The sequence below is a fragment of the Eschrichtius robustus genome, chromosome 3 (assembly GCF_028021215.1).
Source record: "Eschrichtius robustus isolate mEscRob2 chromosome 3, mEscRob2.pri, whole genome shotgun sequence".
Lineage (NCBI taxonomy): Eukaryota > Metazoa > Chordata > Mammalia > Artiodactyla > Eschrichtiidae > Eschrichtius > Eschrichtius robustus.
Window position 1 is genome coordinate 74,179,862 of NC_090826.1, and position 22,930 is coordinate 74,202,791.

Consider the following 22,930-nt stretch of genomic DNA (forward strand, 5'->3'; position numbering starts at 1 on the left):
GAGTGAGCCACAGAATAGGTGTTCCAAGCAGAGAATGCCACGTGTGTGTTCGGGGTGAAGGCAGAGTAAGGCCCTAAACAATATGGGCTCGGCCGGGAAATCTCTACTTGTCATAACTGCCAAAACCCAGCTAAAAACTTCATCAGAGTTGCCACGTGCGAGTCAGACGGGAAGAAAAAATGGTATTAGCCTGAAGACCCCCAATTTAAAAGTCTCTCTAGGAGTGTTTCCCACCTCCAGCTCCCAGGAAGTTTTAAGTTCTTGCAAATGTCCTCCCTTACCTTCTCAACGCCCCGGCCTCGTCCCTTCCCTTCCGGGCCTCTCGGCTTCCGAGCCGCCCCAGCCCTTGGACCCCTACCCCGCCCGCGGAGACTACAAGTCCCGGCGTGCCCCGCGCGCCCGGCCGGCTGCACTGGGGCTGGGCGCGTGGCGGCCGGCGAGCTCTGTGCGGGGTAAAGCCTCCCGGCGCCGGCCATGCGGGGAGGTAAGTGATCCGCTCGTGCTGCGAGCGCGCTTGGAACGCGCCCGTCTTCCCCCCTCTCCAGGATGGAAGGAAACGAAGAAAGCCACAATAAAAACCGCCCTGCCCTCCCTCGTCTCTGCTGTGTGTCCGGTGTTCCTGCAGCTTGTTGCACCCCCGAGCGTGGAATCTGTCACCCTGGAGTGGAACTGGGGGCAGAAGCGTGCCCGGCTCCGCGGAGAGCTGCGGCTCACCGGGGGCTGCGGGGCAGAGCTCGCAGGATGGGACCGGGAGGTGGCACGGCTCGGCTGGGCGCGCAGCGAGCGCCACACCCCCCTACTCCCTTTCCAAAGACGAGCTCCCCCGGGGAGCCCCCAGTCTCAAGGACGAACGGTTTCTTCTTGAAAGTCTTAGCCAGAAACTTTCCCCTCTGTCACCAGTGCCACAAGCGAGTCGTTTGGCTATCGGACGGGACCGGCTGGTCCAAGAGGCTCTCTGGCATCTCCTCTGCTGCCCTCTGTTCTGCCCCCACCGCCCCCTCTCCAGGCCCTCCTTAGTTTTCCTTGAGATGCCCTTGGGGACCCGTTGAGCTCGGCCGTGCCCTCGGGCGGCTTCTCGAGATTACTTCTGCAGCCCTGTGCACCCAGGTCTGCGCTCTGCGACGCGGGCTGGATGCGCCTGCGGGCCCACTCCTGGAGACAAGGCCGGCGGGAGGTTCCTGGGGGAGGGCACTGGGCCTCTGGGGGATGAGTGCGGATCAATAAAAGCAGCAGATCGAGGCGCCAGTTTCCCGTCCTTTCTGACCCATCTCCCCTGCTATCTGAGCCCATTCCCAAGTGTCCCCGAAAGTTCTGCTCCAGAATCCTAGCACGAGGATCTCCGAAGTTATTTTAGCACATTCCATGATATCCTGGATCAGAAGGTCTTGTCGTTTGCATGTGTATCTCTCACTTTACGCTTACACACTACACACACACATACACACAAACACCGTGCACACTACACATTCTGCCAACACACAAATACCACACACTACACACATCACAAACACGCACATATTACACAGCGTACACATAACACTCATCACACACACTGCCTTTATGCTATGCACCACACACAACCAGACACCACACTGCACACAAATACACGTAATTTTTATTAGCAGAGAAGAGGGTTAATATCAGTTTGGTGGAGGGAGTAAAGAGGAAGTGGTTGAATACTAGTATATATACTTATACCCACAAATGTCAGTTTATTCCAAAGTTAGAAACTAGCTGATGAGTGAAACCTCCTTTTGTTGGAATTTGTGGCTCATTTTGTATAAAATGGGATTGATTTTTCACAACACCTCCTGAAACCCATACCCTCGTGTAACAGGCAAACTTTTGATCACAGCAGGCAAGACAGGAAGGGATGTCCTTTTCTATATGTAGGAAGAAATTCCTGGAGAAACTTCACAGAATCCTTTCTCCTGTGAGTGTGTCTAAGGAAGAGTCAGTATAACTACATTTTCTTTGCCTCTTTCCTTTCAAGAGTGGCGTGCTGAACCTGATTTTTTTCTGAGCAGTGGCATGACAGTGCTGTCAGGACACCCTCTTCTCTATCCCTTGCGCTCAGGACTCACAGCCCAGCGCCCTTCCGTTTGAATTTAGTTGGAAAACAGTTGAGAAATTTCAGATCAAGCCCAAAAGCATTATGGAATCTGTTGGTGAAAGAGTGCTCTATCTCCAGAAGAGTTCATCATTTTGATCAGTGGTGGTGAAACAAACAAAAAGACCCCACCTGTTTGAGCCGTGCTCAAAAACTGGTACTCAAACATATAAGAACATTTAGAATTCTTTCCTAAATTATTATTATTTGCTCTTTCAAGGGGGTAATGGCAAAGATGGGCAGAGAGAGCCCTTGAAATTTTTCTCAGCGATGATCTTTCAAGAACTTGAAAATTTCTAATATAATTTCTGCAATAAGTAAGGGGAAAAAATTGACTTTGAAATTCAGGTTGCAAATTTGGATTATAGTTGCTGATCTTCTAGTACCCTTAAAAAGTACTAAAGAAAAGGGAGACCAGCAGCTTTCTCCTCAATTCTGCCTGAAGTCTACACACTATTACAGCAGCAGATGACTTTTTCTAGGATCCTTCTTCAGAACCTGTAATTCTCTGCCCTACCTTGAGAGGTTTTGTTGACATCTTGACCTAAAAGTGTGCAAATATTGATTGGTGTTTATTTCACTGACAACCATTTATGTTTCTAGTGTATGTACAGCACATTTGTGGAATGGGAATGTTTCCCTTGAGCACTAGTTGCCAGCCAAGCAAGCAAGAGAACTGTGAGGTTGACCGGGGTAACTTAATCGAAAGATCATGCCCAGCCCCCACTCCATCTCCCACTTACCAGAACTGGGACCTAGGATGGTGGTGGAAGATACTACGAATTTGGGGGCTGGCATAAGATCTTCTTTTTCGTATGTAACTAATATAGTACCAGGTGCTCATAGAAAATAAGTGTTGAATCTGTTGAATTATGCTTTTTATGCAACTGGGATAAACAGTTAAAATGAAACCTCCCAGACTAATTGTTTTTGTTTTGTAGAATAAGGTTTGTTTTATTTTGAATTTTTTGCTGACTACATCTGGTAGGATGAACGCCAAAATTAAAGAATGTGGGCGTTCTCAGGAGATCTGGTCATCTACTTTGCATCCTCTCTGAAATATGTTACTTCCTGCATAATGAAATAAAAGGATTTTCAGCTGGGCAGTGCTTGCCTTATTCACACAAAGAGATTACTTAAAAGCCAGCCCTGGAAACTTTGTTGGCGAGTCTCAACTAGGAAGAAAGGGTAACAGGACTGCAGCTTCTGGGTGTTCACTGGGTATAGCGCATAAGCACCAGGCTTTGTCTTATTTTCTCTTTTCTCCTACAGGAAAGAAAAAGAAATAGTTTGACACATGGCATTCATGCTCAGAACAGCAGCAAAGACATATGATGCAGAAACAATGAAGGGGAGGGAGAAAATAAGAGGCTCTTGATATAGCTTGTTTTTCTTTGAACAAGACAGGTGCAGGGAGAATTCTGCAGTTTGGAGACTCATGATTCATTCACTTCCACTAATTGTGCTGAAGGTAGTTAGCAAAAGTGAACAGGCACACTGTAGCTTTAAAAAGTCAGCCATGAACCAGAAGGCAGTTGGTGCAGCTTGTGTGTGATTCCTAACGTCATGTTGGCTGAGAGCCAGCCTGGTTTTATTTCACTGTGTCAAATTGTACCTCCTTATTGAATTCCTTTGCCAGCCTACTTTGTGAAAGAAAACATTGGGGTTTCTTTGGCTGTTCTTGATAAGCCTATAAAAAATGACATGTTTTAGTTGCTTCTAGGTAGGTTTTCTTTTTACTCTTCCACAAGAAAAAGAAAATAATAATAATAATAAGACAATGTAGTGTGGTGTTGCAGAGTATCATTGTGAGTGTTTTGTTTTGTTTTGTTTCTGAGATGCTTAGAAAATGGTGAATGTGTAACAGTTTCCAACTGAAGTGAAATCATTCTTTTGGCATGGAGCAAGCAGCGCTATCTTCTGTCTACTCTGTAACGGTGTGTGGATGTATGTTAATATCTATATGTATCTTAAATGTTGGATTTCTCTATGGATGATCTAAGTGGTTTAGCGACTGGAAGTTTGTGTGTGTGTGTGTGTGTGCGTGCGCGTGTATGTATCAGCAGTGAAGATAATCCCACCCTTACAGTATTATTTGTTAATCATCTACTTCTCTAACAGTGATAAAATCTTGTGAATATACTAAATGATGCACTTGTCATGTCAGAGTAATCCCTAGGGGAAGGAGTGCCGAAGTATAAAGTGATTTGAGAGGAAATGTATTTAATTTATGGCTTCAGCTGCAGAAGAACAAGCATGTTTCAGAACTAGTTTTTTTTTTTTTTTCCAGCAGTTTCGTTCATAGATTTTTCATCTTGCTAATTGCATATTAATTGTGGAGGGATTTTATTTTTTCAGTCCTCTTCCTACTAAACAAAAAGACAAAGTGATGGATGCTACTATATCTCCTTGAATGTTTTGATGATTTTTATATAAATCTAACGAGTTGCCTACCCTCTCTTACACACACACACACACACACACACACACACACACACACCAGCACCACCTTTCTGTGCTAAGGGCTATCTGACGTTTTTGTGAGCTTCCAGATTCACCACAGCGTGGCCATCTCACAGACAGGTTTTTGAGGTTTTCATTGAGAATATGTGAGGTAGGGGAATACTTGCTGACGAAAGCTTTAAGTGCTCTTTTGCATCGCAATGAAAAAATAGAGGAGCAGTGGGAGTGGACAGAAAAACAAATACAGTAAGAAAAGAAGAAATCATAGCCCGTGGTGGGAAGGGGAGGAAAAGGGGGATTGTTTTTCTCGACTTTGACTCATTTATAAGTTGCAATGTCTTAAGTGAGAGCTTGGCACCCGGAGGAAGCTGTGCCAGTTCACACAGCACTTGTTTTGAACGAGGATTCAATTTCATTTGCAAATGCTTATTGTCAAGGCAGGGAGTGCCAGTACAGATGAAAGCACCCCAATACATCTCCTCCAGTTCTTTAGGTTTAATCACGTCTCTCCAGTCTCTGAGGGAACTAGAGATGTAAGCAAACATACGTGAACTGGTGTGAGGCTGTAAAAGGGACCATTATGTTTCCGATTCAGAATATATATTCTTCTCTCACTTTCTAAGAATTAAACACAAGCTTTTCTCCCTTATTGATTAGTTGCTGAAGTAAAGGAACCCTGCAGCCTCCCCATGCTATCTGTTGACATGGAAAACAAGGAAAATGGCTCTGTCGGTGTAAAAAAGTAAGTGAAACTGGCTTGTGAGTTCTGCTTCTACAAACAACAGAGGGACTTGGGTTCTATTTTTATACTTCTTGCTTATCGACTACAATACACTGTTTGGGGGTTGTCTTGGTTGATTGGTCTACACTGGCCACCAGCCTCCCCTCTCCCTCCAGCCCCAACTGCCTTTTTCTGTATCCATTTCTAAGACAGAGGTGACTCAGACATCAAACTGTGCATCAAGGTTTAGTGTATCAGCCTTTGGAACAGGGCAGGTTGAAGATTCCAGCCTTGAGTTCTGTATACTGAAACAAAAACACAGAGCAAACATAGACTCTGCCTCCCAAGTCCACAGGCTACACGGAGGGGTGGGGTGGTGGTAGGAGGAAACAGAAAAGAGAGCTTGAGTCTTTTTTAATAAAATCACCCCTCTCAAAACTGAAAGCTATAGGGAGAGAAGGAAAAAAGTGTCTGTAAGAATACTAAGTTTAACGACTTCTCTGTCCTAATTTTATGAACTTGAATGTGAAACATTTCCATATATACCATAGTCTTCTCTTTTTACATCTGTTCTTATAGTTGAAACTTGTGTTTATATTTATTGTGAGTTATATGCTTGATTCTTTTAAATAAGAAAATTTAGTTGCATTATGTAGCGTATTCTGAAACACGCTACATATTTCAGACTAACTCATAAAATATCTGTAAGTATATGAAAAAAATGTATATTCTCTTTTAGGAGTTACATTTTAGCTATAACCATTTTGCTTACAAGGAAAAAGTATGTTCCGAGACGGTGCTGTCTGTTTCATTTTTCCCATGTCAGTTAGTTTAAAATTGCCTTCAACTTGAGCTTTGGAAGAAACTAATTAAATGTAATCCATAGAAGCTGTGATACCTAAGTGAGGAAATAGTGTGCTATATATGTTTATGAATAGAAGGTGTATTTTACATTAAACTTACACTAAACTTAATAAAATCTGCTTTTAAAACTTCTCCCGTAATTTATATATCAGTGCCATGCTACCATGCTTATTCCCAGTTCTGAAGTTTGGGGTAAGTAGATGGAGGAAGAATGAAAGAAACAGATGTTTTTTAATGTGTTAGTTAGATCAGCTGCTTCGAATAGTACTCTGAGTGGTGATGAAAATGTCCTACACTTGTACTGTCCACAATGATAGCCATGGCCTGCACGTGGCAATTAAAAACTTGAAATGTGACTAGTGTAACTGATGAACTGAACTTTTAATTTTACTCAGTTTAAATCAACTTTAAAAGTTGACAGCTTCATTGAAATATAACTGACATATAATAAACTGCATGTGTTTAAAGTATAAAATTTGATAAGTTTTGACATTTGTATACAGCCATGAAACCATTACCAAAATTAGCATAAACATATCTATCACCCACAAAGGTTCCTCATAAACCTTTGTAATTTCTCCTTCCTGCCCTTCCCTTCCCTCATATCCCCAGGCAACCACTGATAAGCTATCACTGTAAATTAGTTTACTTTTTCTAGATTTTTATATAAATGGAATTATTCATAATGTACTTTTTTGGGGGGAGGGAATGGGTCTGATTTCTTTCACCCAGAATAATTAATTTGGGATTTATTCATGTTATAGTGTGTATCAATAGTTTGTTGCTTTTTATTACTGAGTAGTATTTTATTGTATGGATATACAATACTTTGTTCACTGTTTATCCACCCACTTGTCGCTGGACATTTGGGTCGTTTCCATTTTTTTAGGGATTACAATTAAAGCCGCTTTGGTCACTTGTGTACAGGTCTATGTGTGGACATACTCATTTCTCTTGGATAAATCTCTGGGAATGAAGTGGCTGGGCTGTGTGGTAGGTGTATGTTAAACTTTGTAAGAAATTGCCAAACTGTTTTCCGAACTAGTTGTCCCATTTTACATTCCCACCAGCAGTGTGAGCATTCTGGTTGTTCTATATGCTCAGGAACTTGGTGTGATCACTGCTCTTTATTTCACTAGGTGTGGTTTTAATTATCATTTCCCTAATGACAGATGATATTGAGCATTTTTTCACGTGCTTATTTTATCCATAGATCTTCTTAAGTACTGTTCAAATCTTTTGCCCATTTCTTATTGGGCTGGTTTTTTAATATATTATTATGTAGAGCTTTTATGTATTCTGGATACAAGTCCTTTATCATATACATGATTTGAAAATATTTTCTTGTGGTGTGTGATTTGGTTTTTTTTTTTCATTCTCTCTACAGTGCCTTTCAAAGAGCAGAAGTTTTAAATTTTGATGAAGTCCAGTTTATAAATTTTTTATTTTATGGATAGTGCTTTTGGTGTCATATCTAAGAAATATTTGCCTCACCCAAGGTCACAAAGATTTTCTCTTATGTTTTCTTAGATTTGGGACTATGATTTTTGAGTTAATTTTTGTGCATGGTGTGGGATAAGGATTAAAGTCTTTCTTTTGGTGGTGGTCATGGTGGTTGTGTTTTTTGCCTGTGGATATCCAGTTGTTCCAGCACCATTTGTTGAATTGTCTCTGCAACTTTGTTGAAAAATAATTGATCATATATGTGTAGATCTATTTCTGGACTCTATTTTATTCAAATGATATTTTTGTATATATTTATGCCAATACAACACTGTTTGGATAACTATAGCTTTATAATAAATCTTGAAATCAGGTAGTATTAGCCATCCAACTTGTTCTTTTTGGAGCTAGTTTTGGCACTCCTAGTCCTCTGAATTTCCATATAAATTTTAGAATCAGCTTGTCAATTTCTACCAGAAAGATGCCTGCTGGTGATTTGATTGGCATTGCATTGAATTATAGATCAATTTAAGGAGAATTGACATCTTAGCAATATCACGTTTTCCAACTCATTAACATAGCATTTTTCTCTGTTAACTTAGGTCTTCTTTAATTTCTCTCGCAATGTTTTATAGTTTTCAGTGTGCAGGTCTTACACATCTTTTGTCTATATCCCTACATGTTTCATATTTTTATGCTATTATTAATGGTAGTGCTTTTTAAATTTAAATTTCCAGTTGTTTGTTGTAGTATATAGAAATACAATTGATTTTTTTTTTATATTGACCTTGTATCCTACAACCTTGCTAAACTCACTTATTACTTCTAGTGGCTTTTTCATAGATTCTATCAGATATTTAACATAGACAGTTATGTCTTGTGAGTAAAGACAGTTTTACTTTTTCCTTCCCAGTGTGGATGCCTTTCATTTCTTTTTCCTACCTTATTGCACTGAATAAGACCTCCAGTAAAAAGCTGAATAGAAGTGGTGAGATTAGACATCCTAATTTTGTTCCTGATGTTAAGAGAAAACATTTACTCTTTTTCTTGTCTTTGTTCTTCTGTATAAATGTGTCTTTCTTTTCTGTCTGCTTTTAAAATTTTCTCTTTATCGTTTATTTTTGAGCAATTTGATTATGAGACTCCATGTAGTTTTCTTCATCTTTCTTGTGTTTGAAGTTTGTTTTGTGTTTTGGATTTGTGGACTTAGTTTTCATCAAGTTTAGAAGTTTTCAACCATTATTTTTCAAATTTTTTTTAGTCCCCCTCCACTTCTCCTTTGGGGACTCCAGTTATAGGTTTATTTAATCACTTGATATTGCCCCACAATTCACTGATGCCCTGTTAATTTTTTTCCAGTCCTTTTTCTGTGTTTCATTTTGGATAGTTTCTACTGCCTCCCCTTCAAGTTCACTAATCTTTTCTTCTGAAATATATAATCTCTTGTTAATCCCACCCAATGCATTTTTCATTTCAGACTATGTAGTTTTCATCTCTAGAAGTTCAACTTGGTCTTTTTTTTATATCTTCCATGTCTTCACTTAACATGTTCTTCCCTCTGGCTTCTGAACATATGAAATATAGTCATAATAATTGTTTCAACGTCCTTGTCTACTAATTCTATCATTTCTCAGTCAGTTTCAGTTGATTGGCTTTTCTCTTCATTATGGGTCATATTTTTCTGCTTCTTTGCATGCCTGGTAATTTTTTATTATAAGTCAGGCATTGTGAATTTTACTTTGTTGGGTGTTGGATATTTTTGTATTCCTATAAATATTCCTGATCTTTGTCCTGGGATGTGCCTAAATTACTTGGAAACAAACAATTTGATTCTTTTAAGCATTGTTGTGCAGGACCAGAGCTGTGTTTAATCTAAGGGTATTTTTCCCCTTTTATTGAAGTAAGACCCATCTTTGTACTCTAACCAATGCTCCTGAATGATGAGATTTTCCTCTCTGGCAGATGGAAACAGGCACCATTCCCATCTCTGTGTGATCTCTAAGGATTGTTGTCTCTTTTCCGTGGTTCTTTCCCCAGCCTCTTTCCTCATGTGTATGTGATAATTAGTACTCCGCTGAGCACTTGACGGGAAGCCTCTACACCTCTCCAGAGTTCTCTCTGTGTAGCTCTCTCCTCTCTAGAACTCTTTCCCGGGCACAGCCTAAAATACCTCTTCAGGCAGTAAGTGGATACGGCTTACCTTGCTTGTTTCCCATCCCTCAGGGATCACTGTTCTTTATTGCCTATGTACAATGCCTTGAGTGCCATTCTCACATATCTTGTCTATTTTTTTAGTTGTTTTAGGCAGAAGGGTAAATCTGGGCCCCGTTACTCCATCTTGATCAGAAATAGAAGTTCCAGTTAATTTATATAGCCAAGTGGCTATCAGCTAACCTGTTGGGCAGGGTAGAGTTCGATTATAATACAGAATTCCTAAAACATAGAGTCTTAAGGCTCTTTCTGAGATCTGCCCAAATTGGGGCTCACAGTTGCTTCCATTTTGTTTTCCAGGTATGGAAAATATAGTTGCTTTACTAGGGAATGTACTTCACAAAGGGTCATTTCCAAAGAAGCCTAGGATAATGGCTCTTATTCACTGGCCACATGCTCCTGATCAGAGCTTTAGTTTTATAAGGCTACTATTTATGGTGTCCCTTTTCTGTGACTAGCACTTTGTGTGAGCTTTGTTAATCCTCACAACCATATTTTGAGGTATGTGCTATAATTCCCACTTTATAGTGGAGAATACCAAAGCTCCAAAAGACCTTTTAAGAGTTCACAGCTAAGAAGTGCTGGTGTTGGTATTCAGGTTCTGAAGCCTGAGTCCTTTCTTCTGCACTAGGGTGACTAGGTTGTTTAAAGGTGGCTTTCAGTCACTTTCACCAAAGGCATGGCTCTCACTACCAGGAGGCTATAGAAGCCTATTTTTGTCTCCAAGATTTGTAGATGTTGCAAACATTCAAAAATATGACCATAACAAAGACAGGACTTCCTTTCCAAAATGGCATATTTCTTCTAAGTACAGAGTATTTTAAAGTCTGCTCTAAGTACTAGGCCAGTGATTTCTCAAACTTGAGTTTGTGTCACTTGGAAATACAGATTGCTGGGCCACATCTCCAGAGTTTCTGATTCAGCCTGGGAATTTGCCTTTTAACATGTTCTCTGGTGATGTTGATGCTGATAATCCAGAGACTCTGGAAAACAATTTGGCATTATTTTCAAGTGTAGAACCATAAAATATTTTATAACACAGCAATTCCGTTTCTGGATATATACAAGTGCTGCTCAGTAGAAATGATATTTGAGCCATGTATGTAATTTAAAATTTTCTAGTGGTCATATTTAAACAGATGAAATTAATTTTAGTACATTTTATATTTGACTGAAAATACCCAAGATGTTATCATTTTGAACTGTAATCAATATAGCATATTATGAATGAGATAGTTTACATTTTTGGTGCTAAATTTTATAAATCCACTATGTATTTTATACTTAGAGTATGTCTCAATTTGGATGCCAAATTTTTATCAGAAATGCTTGATCTCTATTAGATTTCATAAAATTTGCAATCGAAAAAGCAGAATCGCATACCCTAATAATTCCAAACATACCTAAAAGTCCCAATACATTAATCACGTACCAAAAAATTATTTTCTCTTAATATATGCATGTACATTAACACAACTGGTTCTTTTTTTTAGAAGATTTGATTTGACTTTGAAGCAATAACATATCAGTTTCAAAACTATCTCTGTCCAAGTTAAATAAATTTACTGATACTTAAGTCATATTTTTAACATTAAATTCAAAAAGGTATTGCATAAATTTATAAGCAACTATAAATTTATCAATGTCAGCAAAGCATTCTTCAATTTTTTTTTAAAATTGATTTATGTTAGAAAATGTGTAAAATTAATTTCATTGTATTGTACTCTGAAAAGTTTCAGTTTTAACACGAAATTTTGTGCCTGTTTAGCTAGGTTAGCTAGGTTACAAATCAGCATTTCCTTTTTTTTTAGGAGCTTCAAATTAAGCTCATTTACATGTAGTCTGATATCAATGAGAAAATATAAATTACTCTGCCATTTTTTTGTCTTTAAGTATTTTTTTGTCTTTAATTATTGAATATTTGAGAAGCATTTTTTTGTTTTAATGAAATCTTGAATTGGACTTAGCAATACAATAAATCTTTGTATATTTCTTCCATGACTTAACCAACAAGTACAGGCAAAGAACACAGATATTAAATGTATTGTGTTCTATTTCTTTTAAGAGTTCCATTGTCTGGCATTGATCCATAGCATTTGCAAATATTTACTGAATGATTTAACAATGGTATCCATGACACTTTTCAGGAATCTGCTTTAGAAGACTGAACATGAGTATCATACAGATACAGAATCAGCTCAGATTCTGTTTAAAATCACTTCAAGATGTTTCACTGTACATTTAATTTTGATTACAGGTGACTAATGTCATCAATTCTTTTTGACTGTTGAGAAGCAAGTTATCAAGTTCCCTATGTCTTTGCTAAAAATGTCCCTTAATATTGTCCATTTTTTACACAGCAAACAAATAGCTTTTTTCCTTTTGCTCTGCTCCAACAAATTGCAATTGCTGTTTATCATGAAATTTCCAACATACTTTCAGCCAGGCTCCTTTTTCTTTACTGTTCTGGTTCTACTGCCAGTTTCTGCATCTCCTTTTGATTCTGCATCAGTAGTATGCCTCCTTTTCATTATTTTACTTTGTTTTATTTTTATTGGAGTATAGTTGCTTTACACTGCTGTGTCAGTTTCTGCTATACGGCAAAGTGAATCAGCCATACGTATACATATATCCCCTGTTTTTTGGACTTCCTTGCCATTTAGGTCACCACAAGACACTTAGTAGAGTTCCCTATGCTATACAGTAGGTTCTCATTAGTTACCTATTTTATACTTAGTGGGGTATATATGTCAATCCCAGTGTGCCAATTCATCCCACCACCCCCTTCCCTCTTGGTATTCCATACACTCGTTCTCTACAACTGTGTCTTTATTTCTCCTTTGCAAATAAGATAATCTAAACCATTTTTCTAGATTCCACATATATGCATGAATATACTATACTTGTTTTTCTCTTTCTGACCTCACTCTGAATGACAGTCTCTAGGTCCACCCAGGTCTCTGGAAATAACACAATTTCATTCCTTTTTATGACTGAGTAATATTCCATTCTATATATGTACCACATCTTCTTTAACCATTCCTCTGTTGATGGACACCTGGGTTGCTTCCATGTCCTGGCTATTGTAAATAGTGCTGCAATGAACATTTGGATGTATGTGTCTTTTTCAATTATGGTTTTCTCTGGATATATGCCCAGTAGTGGGATTGCTGGATCATATAGTAGTTCTAGTTTTAGTTTTTTAAGAACGTCCATACTGTTCTCCATAGTGGCTTTGTCAATTTACATTCCCACCAACAGTGTAAGACGGTTCCCTTTTCTCCACACCCTCTCCAGCATTTATTGTTTGTAGATTTTTTAATGATGGCCATTCTGACTGGTGTGGGTTGATACCTTATTGTAGTTTTGATTTGCATTTCTCTAATAATTAGTGATATTGAGCATCTTTTCATGTGTTTGTTGGCCATCTGTATGTCTTCTCTGGAGAAATGTCTATTTAGGTCTTCTGCCCATTTTTGGATTGGGTTGTTTGTTTTTTTGATATTGAGCTGCATGGGCTGTTTGTATATTTTGGAGATGAATCCTTTGTCAGTTGCGTCATTTGCAAATATTTTCTCCCAATCTGAGGGTTGTCTTTTGGTCTTGTTTATGGTTTCCTTGGCTGTGCAAAAGCTTTTCAGTTCCATTAGGACCCATTTGTTATTTTTGTTTTTATTTTCATTACTCTATGAGGTGAGTCAAAAACGATCTTGCTGCAATTTATGTCAAAGAATGTTCTGCCTATGTTTTCCTCTCAGAGTTTCATAGTGTCTGGCCTTACATTTAGGTCTTCAGTCCATTTTGAGTTTATTTTTCTGTATGGTGTTAGGGAGTGTTCTAATTTCATTCTTTTACATGTAGCTATCCAGTTTTCCCAGCACCACTTATTAAAGAGACTGCCTTTTCTCCACTGTATATTCTTGTCTCCTTTGTCATAGATTAGTTGACCATAGGTACGTGGGTTTATCTCTGGTCTTTCCATCCTGTTCCTTTGATCTCTATTTCTGTTTTTGTGCCAGTACCATACTGTCTTGATTACTGTAGCTTTGTAGTATAGTCTGAAATCTGGGAGCCTGATTCCCCCAGCTTCATTTTTCTTTCTCAAGGCTGCTTTGGCCATTCGGAGTCTTTTGTGTTTCTATACAAATTGTAAAATATTTTGTTCTAGTTCTGTGAAAAATGTCATTGGTAATTTGATAGGGCACAATATTGATTCTTCCAATCCAAGAACATGGTATATCTCTCTATCTGTTTGTGTCGTCCTTGATTTCTTTCATCAGTATCTTATAGTTTTCAGCATACAGGTCTTTTGCCTCCTTAGGTAGGTTTATTCCTAGGTTTTTTATTCTTTTGAATGTGATGGTAAATGGGATTGTTTCCTTCATTTCTCTTTCTGATCTTGCATAGTTAGTGTATAGGAATGAAAGAGATTTCTGTGCATTTATTTTGTATCCTGCAACTTTACTAAATTCATTGATTAGCTCTAGTAGTTTTCTGGTAGCGTCTTTAGGATTCTCTATGTATAGTATCATGTCATCTGCAAACAGTGACAGTTTTCCTTCTTTTCCGATTTGGATTCCTTTTATTTCTTTTTCTTCTCTGATTGCCGTGGCTAAAAATTCCAAAACTATGTTGAATAATAGTGGTGAGAGTGGGCAACCTTGGCTTGTTCCTGATCTTAGAGGAAATGGTTTCAGTTTTTCACTATTGAGAACGATGTTGGCTGTGGGTTTGTCATATATGGCCTTTATTATGTTGAGGTAGGTTCCCTCTATGCCCACTTTCTGGAGAGTTTTTATCATAAATGGGTGTTAAATTTTGTCAAAAGATTTTTCTGCATCTACTCAGATGACCATATGGTTTTTATTCTTCAGTTTGTTAATATGGTGTATCACATTGATTGATTTGCATGTATTGAAGAATCCTTGCATCCCTGGGATAAATCCCACTTGATCATGGTGTATGATCCTTTAATGTGTTGTTGGTTTTGGTTTGCTAATATTTTGTTGAGGATTTTGCATCTATGTTCATCCGTGATATTGACCTGTAATTTTCTTTTTCTGTGATGTCTTTGTCTGGTTTTGGTATCAGGGTGATGGTGGCCTCGTAGAATGAGCTTGGGAGTGTTCCTCCCTCTGCAATATTTTGGAAGAGTTTGAGAAGGATAGGTGTTAGCTTTTCTCTAAATGTTTGATAAAATTCACCTGTGAAGCCATCTGGTCCTGGACTTTTGTTTGTTGGAAGATTTTTAATCACAGTTCAATTTTATTATTTGTGATTGGTCTGTTCATGTTTTCTATTTCTTCCCAGTTCAGTCTTGGAAGGTTGTGCTTTTCTAAGAATTTGTCCATTTCTTCCAGGTTGCCATTTTATTGGCATAGAGTTGCTTGTAGTAGTCTCTCATGATCCTTTGTATTTCTGCAGTATCAGTTGTAATCTGTCCTTTTTCATTTCTAATTTTATTGATTTGAGTCCTCTCCCTTTTTTTCTTGATGATTATGACTAAAGATTTATCGATTTTGTTTATCTTCTCAAAGAACCAGAACCAGCTTTTAGTTTCATTGATCTTTGCTATTGTTTTCTTCATTTCTATTTCATTTATTTCTGCTCTGATCTTTATGATTTCTTTTCTTCTACTAACTTTAGGGGTTTTTTTGTTCTTGTTTCTCTAGTTGCTTTAGGTGTAAGTTTAGGTTGTTTATTTGAGATTTTTCTTGTGTCTTGAGGCAGGATTTTATTGCTATAAACTTGCCTCTTAGAACTGCTTTTGCTGCCTTCCATAGGTTTTCGGTCGTCGTGTTTTCATTGTCATTTGTTTGTATGTATTTTTTAATTTCCTCTTTGATTTCTTCAGTGATCTCTTAGTTATTTAGTAGCATAGTGTTTAGCCTCCATGTGTTTGCGTTTTTTACAGTTTTTTTCCTTTAATTGATTTCTATTCTCATAGCACTGTGGTCAGAAAAGATGCTTGACACAATTTCAATTTTCTTAGGTTTACTGAGGCTTGATTTGTGACCCAAGATGTGATCTATCCTGGAGAATGTTCTGAGAAGAAAGTGTATTTTGCTGCTTTCAAATGGAATGTCTTATAAATATCAATTAAGTCTATCTGGTCTAATGTCTCATTGAAGGCTTGCATTTCCTTATTAATTTTCTGTCTGGATGATCTGTCCATTGGTGTAAGTGGTGTGTTAAAGCACCCAACTATTATTGTGTTACTGTCGATTTCCCCTTTTATGGCTGTTAGCATTTGCCTTACGTATTGAGGTGCTCCTATGTTGGGTGCATAAATATTTACAATTGTTATATCTTCTTCTTGGATTGATCCCTTGATCATTATGTAGTGTCCTTCTTTGTCTCTTGTAATAGTCTTTATTTTAAAGTCTATTTTGTCTGATGTGAGTATTGCTACTCCAGCTTTCTTTTGATTTCCATTTGCATGGAATATCTTTTTCCATCCCCTCACTTTTAGTCTGTATGTGTCCCTAGGTCTGAAGTGGGTCTCTTATAGGCAGCATATATATGGGTCTTTTTGTATCCATTCAGCCAGTCTGTGTCTTTTGGTTGGAGCATTTAATCCATTTACATTTAAGGTAATTAGCGATATGTATGTTCCTATTACTATTTCCTTAATTGTTTTGGGTTTGTTTTTGTAGGTCTTTTTCTTCTCTTGTGTTTCCCACCTAGAGAAGTTCCTTTAGCGTTTGTTTTAAAGCTGGTTTGGTGGTTCTGAATTCTCTTAGCTTTTGCTTGTCTGTAAAACTTTTGATTTCTCTGTCAAATCTGAATGAGATCCTTGCTGGGTAGAGTAATCTTGGTTGTAGGTTTTTCGCTTTCATCACTTTAAATATATCCTGACATTCCCTTCTGGCCTGCAGAGTTTCTGCTGAAACATCAGCTGATAACCTTACAGGGATTCCCTTTTATGTTATTTGTTGCTTTTCCCTGCTGCTTTTAAAATATTTTCTTTGTATTTAGTTTTTATTGGTTTGATTAACATGTGTCTGGGCATGTTTCTCCTTGGGTTTATCCTGTATGGGACTCTCTGCACTTCCTGGACTTTGGTGACTGTTTCCTTTCCCATGTTAGAGAAGTTTTCAACTATAATCACTTCAAATATTTTCTGGAACCCTTTCTCTTTCTCTTCTTTTTCTAGGACCCCTATAATTCGAATGTTGGTGTGTTTAATGTTGTCCCAGTGGTCTCTGAGACTGTCCTCAATTCTTTTCATTCTTTTTTCTTTATGCTGCTCCCTGGCAGTTATTTCCACCATTTTATCTTCCAGCTCACTTAACCATTCTTCTGCCTCAGTTATTCTGCTATTGATTCCTTCTAGTGTATTTTTCATTTCAGTTATTGTGTTGTTCATCACTGGTTGTTTGTTCTTTAGTTCTTCTAGGTCCTTGTTAAACATTTCTTGTATCTTCTCAATCCGTGCCTCCATTGTATTTCTGAGATCTTGGATCATCTTTACTATCATTACTCTGAATTCTTTTTCAGGTAGATTGCCTATTTCCTCTTCATTTATTTGGTCTTGTGGGTTTTTACCTTGCTCCTTCATCTGCAACTTATTTCTCTGTCATCTTGTTTTGTCGAATTTACTGTGTTTATGGTCTCCTTTTTGCAGGCTGCAGTGTCATAGTTCCCATTGTTTCTGTTGTCTTCCCCCTGGTGGGTGAGTTTGGTCCAGGGGCTTGTGTAGGCTTCCTGGTGGGAGGGACTGGTGCCTGTGCTCTGGTGGGTGGAGCTGAGTCTTTTCCCTCTGATGGGCAGGGCCACATCAGGTGGTGTGTTTTGAGGTGTCTGTGAGCGTAGTATGACTTTAGGTATCCTGTCTGCTGATGGGTGGGGCTGTGTTCCTTTCTTGCTGGTTGTTTGGCATGAGGTTTCCAGCACTGGAGCCTGCAGGCAGTTGGGTGGAGCCAGGTCTTGGTGTGGAGATGGATACCTCCAGGAGAGCTCACACCAATTAATATTCCCTGGGCTAAGGAATACTCTGGTGGTCCAGCATCCTGGACTTGGTGCTCCAACCCCGGAAGCCCAGGTCCAACCCCTGGCCAGGGAACCAAGAGCCTGCAAACTACGTAGCATGACCAGAGAAAAAAGAAAGAAAAAAAAAAAGGAAAATAAAACAAACAGGCAAAAAAAACCCAAGACAAGTAGCAAAAACAAAAACAAACAAATGGCAACAACAACCCACACACACACACAAAAAGAAGAAAACAAACAGACAAACCAAGCCCAAGACAAATGGTAAAAACAAAACCAAACAACCAGAAAGAAGCAGACAGAAAAAACAAAAACAAAACATAGAAAACAAAAAACAAGAGAACAAACAAAGAATTCAAAAATGAGAACAATCAATAAGGACTACACTAATGAAAACAAAAAATGAAAAACAAAACAAAAACTGAAAGCAAACTAATATTTTTTTAAAAGGCAAAGAAAACATAAAACCAACACATAAAAATGATCCCAAAAAAATCAAAAACAGGAAAAAAAACCCAAAAAAGTAAAAATAGAAAAATAAAAAATATTAAAAAATAAAAATAAGTAATGAAAACAATAACACCAACAACTGAACAAAATGAAGCGAACAAAAAAGGAATAATAGTAATAAGAATATTTTCCTGGCGCCTCCTCTGTCAGCATCCTTGCTCCCACAGTGAGCCACAGCCAACCCCTGCCTCCCCAGGAGGCCCTCCAGTACCTCTAGGTAGGTCTCTGGACCTGCTGTGGGCCCTGTGGGGCACTCAGACTCTCACCTGACCAAACTACTGCATGTACTTCTCCCCAGAGTCCACTGCTTCTAAAGCTAGACGAGTCTCAGTTGTGGGAACACTCATTGTCTATTCATATGTTCCCAGACACAGGATTTACCAAGCTGATCATGGAGATTTAATCCACAGCCTGTGTAGTCGCTCTGCCCCTGGAGCTCAGCTTTTGTTTTGGCCCCACCTCTCCATGTGCACCACCTTCAGGCAGCTGTTCCCCACCCAGGCGAGAGGGAGCAAAAACAGTGGCTGATTGGGGCACGCTTACTCAGGCCAGGGAGGGGTATGGCAGCCACAACTGGGGTATGCACCAAGTGCCTGTGGTGGCAGAGACCAGCAGGCAGTTGTAACAGACTGGGGCACGCTCGCTCTGGTGGAGTCCTTCCCAGTGCCCACGGAGGCAAGGGCTGGCATGTGAGGCTGGTGGTGGCCCCACCCATTGCATGCCACTCAACGATGGCACCTCATTTCCTAGGCAGACCATGCTTCCTCTAGGGGCATTCCCAGCCACGGAGCCCCTTACTCCCATCCCCTCTGTTGTATCGGCACAGCCAACAGCAGCACTCTCCCTGGATCTGCTCTCTTAACCCCGCGCTTTAACACTCAGCCCCCACCAGCACTGGTGGATTCCCGTCTCAGGCAGGGGTGCCCAGGGCTGTTTCCCAAGGAGGCTTTGGAATGGGCGGCGCTCAGGACCCTGGAGCCTATGTGGGTCAAGGAGACCTTGGCTTGAGGGGCGGGCAAGCCTGCTCAGATGGGTGCCCCTCCCAGTTCCCACAAATGCCCCAGGGTTGTAGGTCCCTTTTTTGATTCCTCTTTTCTGTATTTCCTTCTTTCTTCCTACCCAGTTGTGAGGGGATTTATATCTTGTCCTTTCAGGTGTCCAAAGTCTTACGCTAATGTTCAGCAGGTGCTCTGTGAGAATCGTTCCATTTGCAGATGTATTCTTGATGTACTTGTGAGGAGAGACAAATTCTGCATCCTCCTATTCTGCCATCTTGACTCCTCCTATGCCTCCTTTTTAAATTTTAAAATTTATACATACTTATTTTTAACTAAAAAATATTTAATTATATTACAATTAAAATAGTAAGACTAGGGCTTCCCCGGTGGCGCAGTGGTTGAGAATCTGCCTGCCAATGCAGGGGACACAGGTTCGAACCCTGGTCTGGGAAGATCCCACATGTCGCGGAGCAGCTGGGCCCGTGAGCCACAACTACTGAGCCTGCGCGTCTGGAGCCTGTGCTCTGCAACAAGAGAGGCCGCGATAGCGAGAGGCCCGCGCACCGCGATGAAGAGTGGCCCCCGCTCGCCGCAACTAGAGAAAGCCCTCGCACAGAAACAAAGACCCAACACAGCCAAAAAAATAAAATACATTTAAAAAAATAAATAAAATTAAGACTGTATAAAAAAACAAACCAACCCAGTTTCTTAGTCAGATTTTTAATGCTCAACAGCCACATGTGATTAGAGGCTACCGTATTGCACAGGTATATAGCCAAGACAAGCTCTTGCACATGTGCACAGGGAGAAAGGTTAAATGAATATAAGGTTGAAGATGATTACCTCAGGTGGGGGACACAGGGGTGGGATAGATATAATTATTGTCAAGATTATAGTTTTTATTTTGCCTGGTGGATTCATGGTGTTTATTAAATTTAAAAATAACTAAATAACTAAGAGGGAGCCATCTTAATAGTTTGGAATGTGTCCTTCCAGACAGTTTCTGTACAAATACTCTCTGTATCCATATGTATATGTATATAAAGTACACAGAAACCTTTACTGAACAAATGGGATCATAGTGTTCTCTTTTTGTGGATTTCAGATACACAGATTTTTGGATTAATCAAAACCTTTGTACATGACACTCTTACCATTGATCTATGTTTAGCCATGTTAGATCCATGTTAGAATTTTCAATAAACACTAAAAAAAATTCTAGGAGTTTCACATGTATGTTCATATCTGTACAACTTACAAGTATACAATGTGAATTTTTTTTCCCATTCACTTAGTCTTACTCCCTTTTTCATCAGTTGGTCTTTTCTCCCTTCTTCCCTTTTCTCCTAGGATGGAGGAGGAACAAATGTTCCCACACAATAGATGCTAATAGTAAGTTAGCAGCTTCTCAACAACAAGTGGTTTATCTCCCCACCACCACCATGCCCCTCACCCCTCAGTGGAGAAGCTCTACTGCAAGAGAAAGTTCACAGCAACAAAGTTTAGCGACTTTCAAAAGAAGCTATTTCTTATTAAAACCACGCCTTTTCTTGCATGTGTATCTCACCATCTTCCTCTGCCATTGTGTTCAATTTGTTGTTTTATTATGAAGCAAAGACTCTTTTAATTTTGGAAATAACATTTCTTTTAAAATCAGTCAGGTGATACTTTTCTTAGTAATGAATGTTGGAAAGTTTTAAGCTCACTTTAATATTAAAATACTAACTTTAAATACTGAGATACAGTTGACATACAGCATATTAGTTTCAGATGTACAACATAATGATTCATTATTTCTGTATACTGTGAAACGTTCACCTTGATAAGTGTAGTTAACATCCATCACCATACAGAGTTACAAATTTTTTTTCTTGTGATGAGAATTTTTAAGATCTACTACTCTTAACAACTTTCAAATATACAATGCGGTATTATTAATTATAGTCACCTTGCTGTATGTCACATCCCCATGACTTTTATTTTATAACTGGAAGTTTGTACATTTTCACCACTTTCACCCATTTTGTGCACCCCCAATCCCTACCTCTGGCAACCACCAATCTGTTCTCTGTATTTATGATTTGGGGTTTAAAATTTTTTTTTAATTTTTTGTTTTTAGATTCCACATATAAGTGAGATTATATATTTTTGTCTTTCTCTGACTTATTTCACCTGCATAATGCCCTCAAGGTCCATTCATGTTGTCAAAAATAGTAAGACTTCCTTCCTTTTTATGGCTGAATACTATTCCATTGTGTATATATACCACATTTTCTTTATCCATTTATCCATTGATGGTCACTCAGGTTGTTTTCATGTCTTGGCTATTGTAAGTAATGCTGTAATGAATGTGTTGGGGGGGGGGGGTCCATATATCTTTTTGATTTAGTGGTTTTTTCCTTCAGATAGATACCCAGAAGTGGAATTGCTGGATTGTATAGTAGTTCTACTTTTAATTTTTTTCAGGAACCTCCCTAGTGTTTTCCACACTGACTACACCAATTTACACTCCTACCAACAGTGCACAAGTGTTCCCTTTTCTCCACATCCTTGCCAACACTTGTTATTTCTTGTTTTTTGTCTTTTTTTAAAGAAATTCACATTCTTTTATTTATTTATTTATTTATTTAGGACTGTGTTGAGTCTTCATTTCTGTGCGAGGGCTTTCTCTAGTTGCGGCAAGTGGGGACCACTCTTCATCGCGGTGCGCGGGCCTCTCACCATCGCGGCCTCTCTTGTTGCGGAGCACAGGCTCCAGACATGCAGGCTCAGTAATTGTGGCTCACGGGCCCAGTTGCTCCGTGGCATGTGGGATCTTCCCAGACCAGGGCTCGAACCCGTGTCCCCTGCATTGGCAGGCAGATTCTCAACCACTGCGCCACCAGGGAAGCCCCTTCTTGTTTTTTTTGATAATAGCCATTCTAAAGGGCATGAGGTGATATCTCCTTGTGGTTTTAGTTTGTATTTTTACCTGATGATTAATGGTGTAGAGCATCTTTTCATATACCTGTTGGCCATCTGAATATCTTTGGAAAAAATGTCTATTCAAATCCTCTGCCCATTTTTTAATTAGATTGTTTATTTGTTTATTTTTTGCTGTTGAGTTATATGTATTCTTTACATATTTTGGATTTGCAAATATTTTCTCCTATTCAGTGTCTTGCCTTTTCATTTTGTTGATGATTTCCTTTGCTGTGCTGAAGACTTTTAGTCTGATGCAGTCCCACTTGTTTATTTTTGCTTTTGTTGCCTTTGCTTTTGGAGTCAGGTCCAAAAAACAATCATTGCCAAGCTGACGTCAAAGAGCTTACCACTTATGTTTTCTTCTACAAGTTTTATGGTTTCAGGTCTTACGGTCTTAACTTCAAATCTTTGATCCACTTTGAGTTAATTTTTGTGTATGGTGTAAGATAGTGGTCCAGTTGCATTCTCTTGCACGTGGCTCTCTTGTTTTTCCAGCACCATTTATTGAAGACACTGTCCTTTCCCCATTGTATATTCTTGGCTCATTTGTCATAAATTAATTGGCCATATATGCATTAACACTAACTTTTGGAATAGCCCTCTCTGAAGGCTGTTAACTATTAAATATTAAGGTAATTATTAATTTAAAGAAGTTGT

At 39.0% G+C, this 22,930-nt stretch overlaps 1 protein-coding gene across 2 annotated transcripts in view; it reads left to right on the plus strand.

The window, feature by feature from the left end:
• Positions 1-474: 474 nt before the first annotated feature.
• SAMD13 (sterile alpha motif domain containing 13) overlaps positions 475-22,930 on the plus strand; it is a 46,867-nt gene continuing 24,411 nt past the window's right edge. The window contains exons 1-2 of one of the 2 annotated variants that reach the window (XM_068538042.1): positions 475-484; positions 5,231-5,315. In XM_068538042.1, coding sequence (XP_068394143.1) covers positions 475-484; positions 5,231-5,315 — 95 coding nt within the window. Of the gene's footprint in view, positions 485-4,657; positions 4,725-5,230; positions 5,316-22,930 lie in introns of those variants that run through there. The other variant, XM_068538043.1, reaches the window with a different exon arrangement.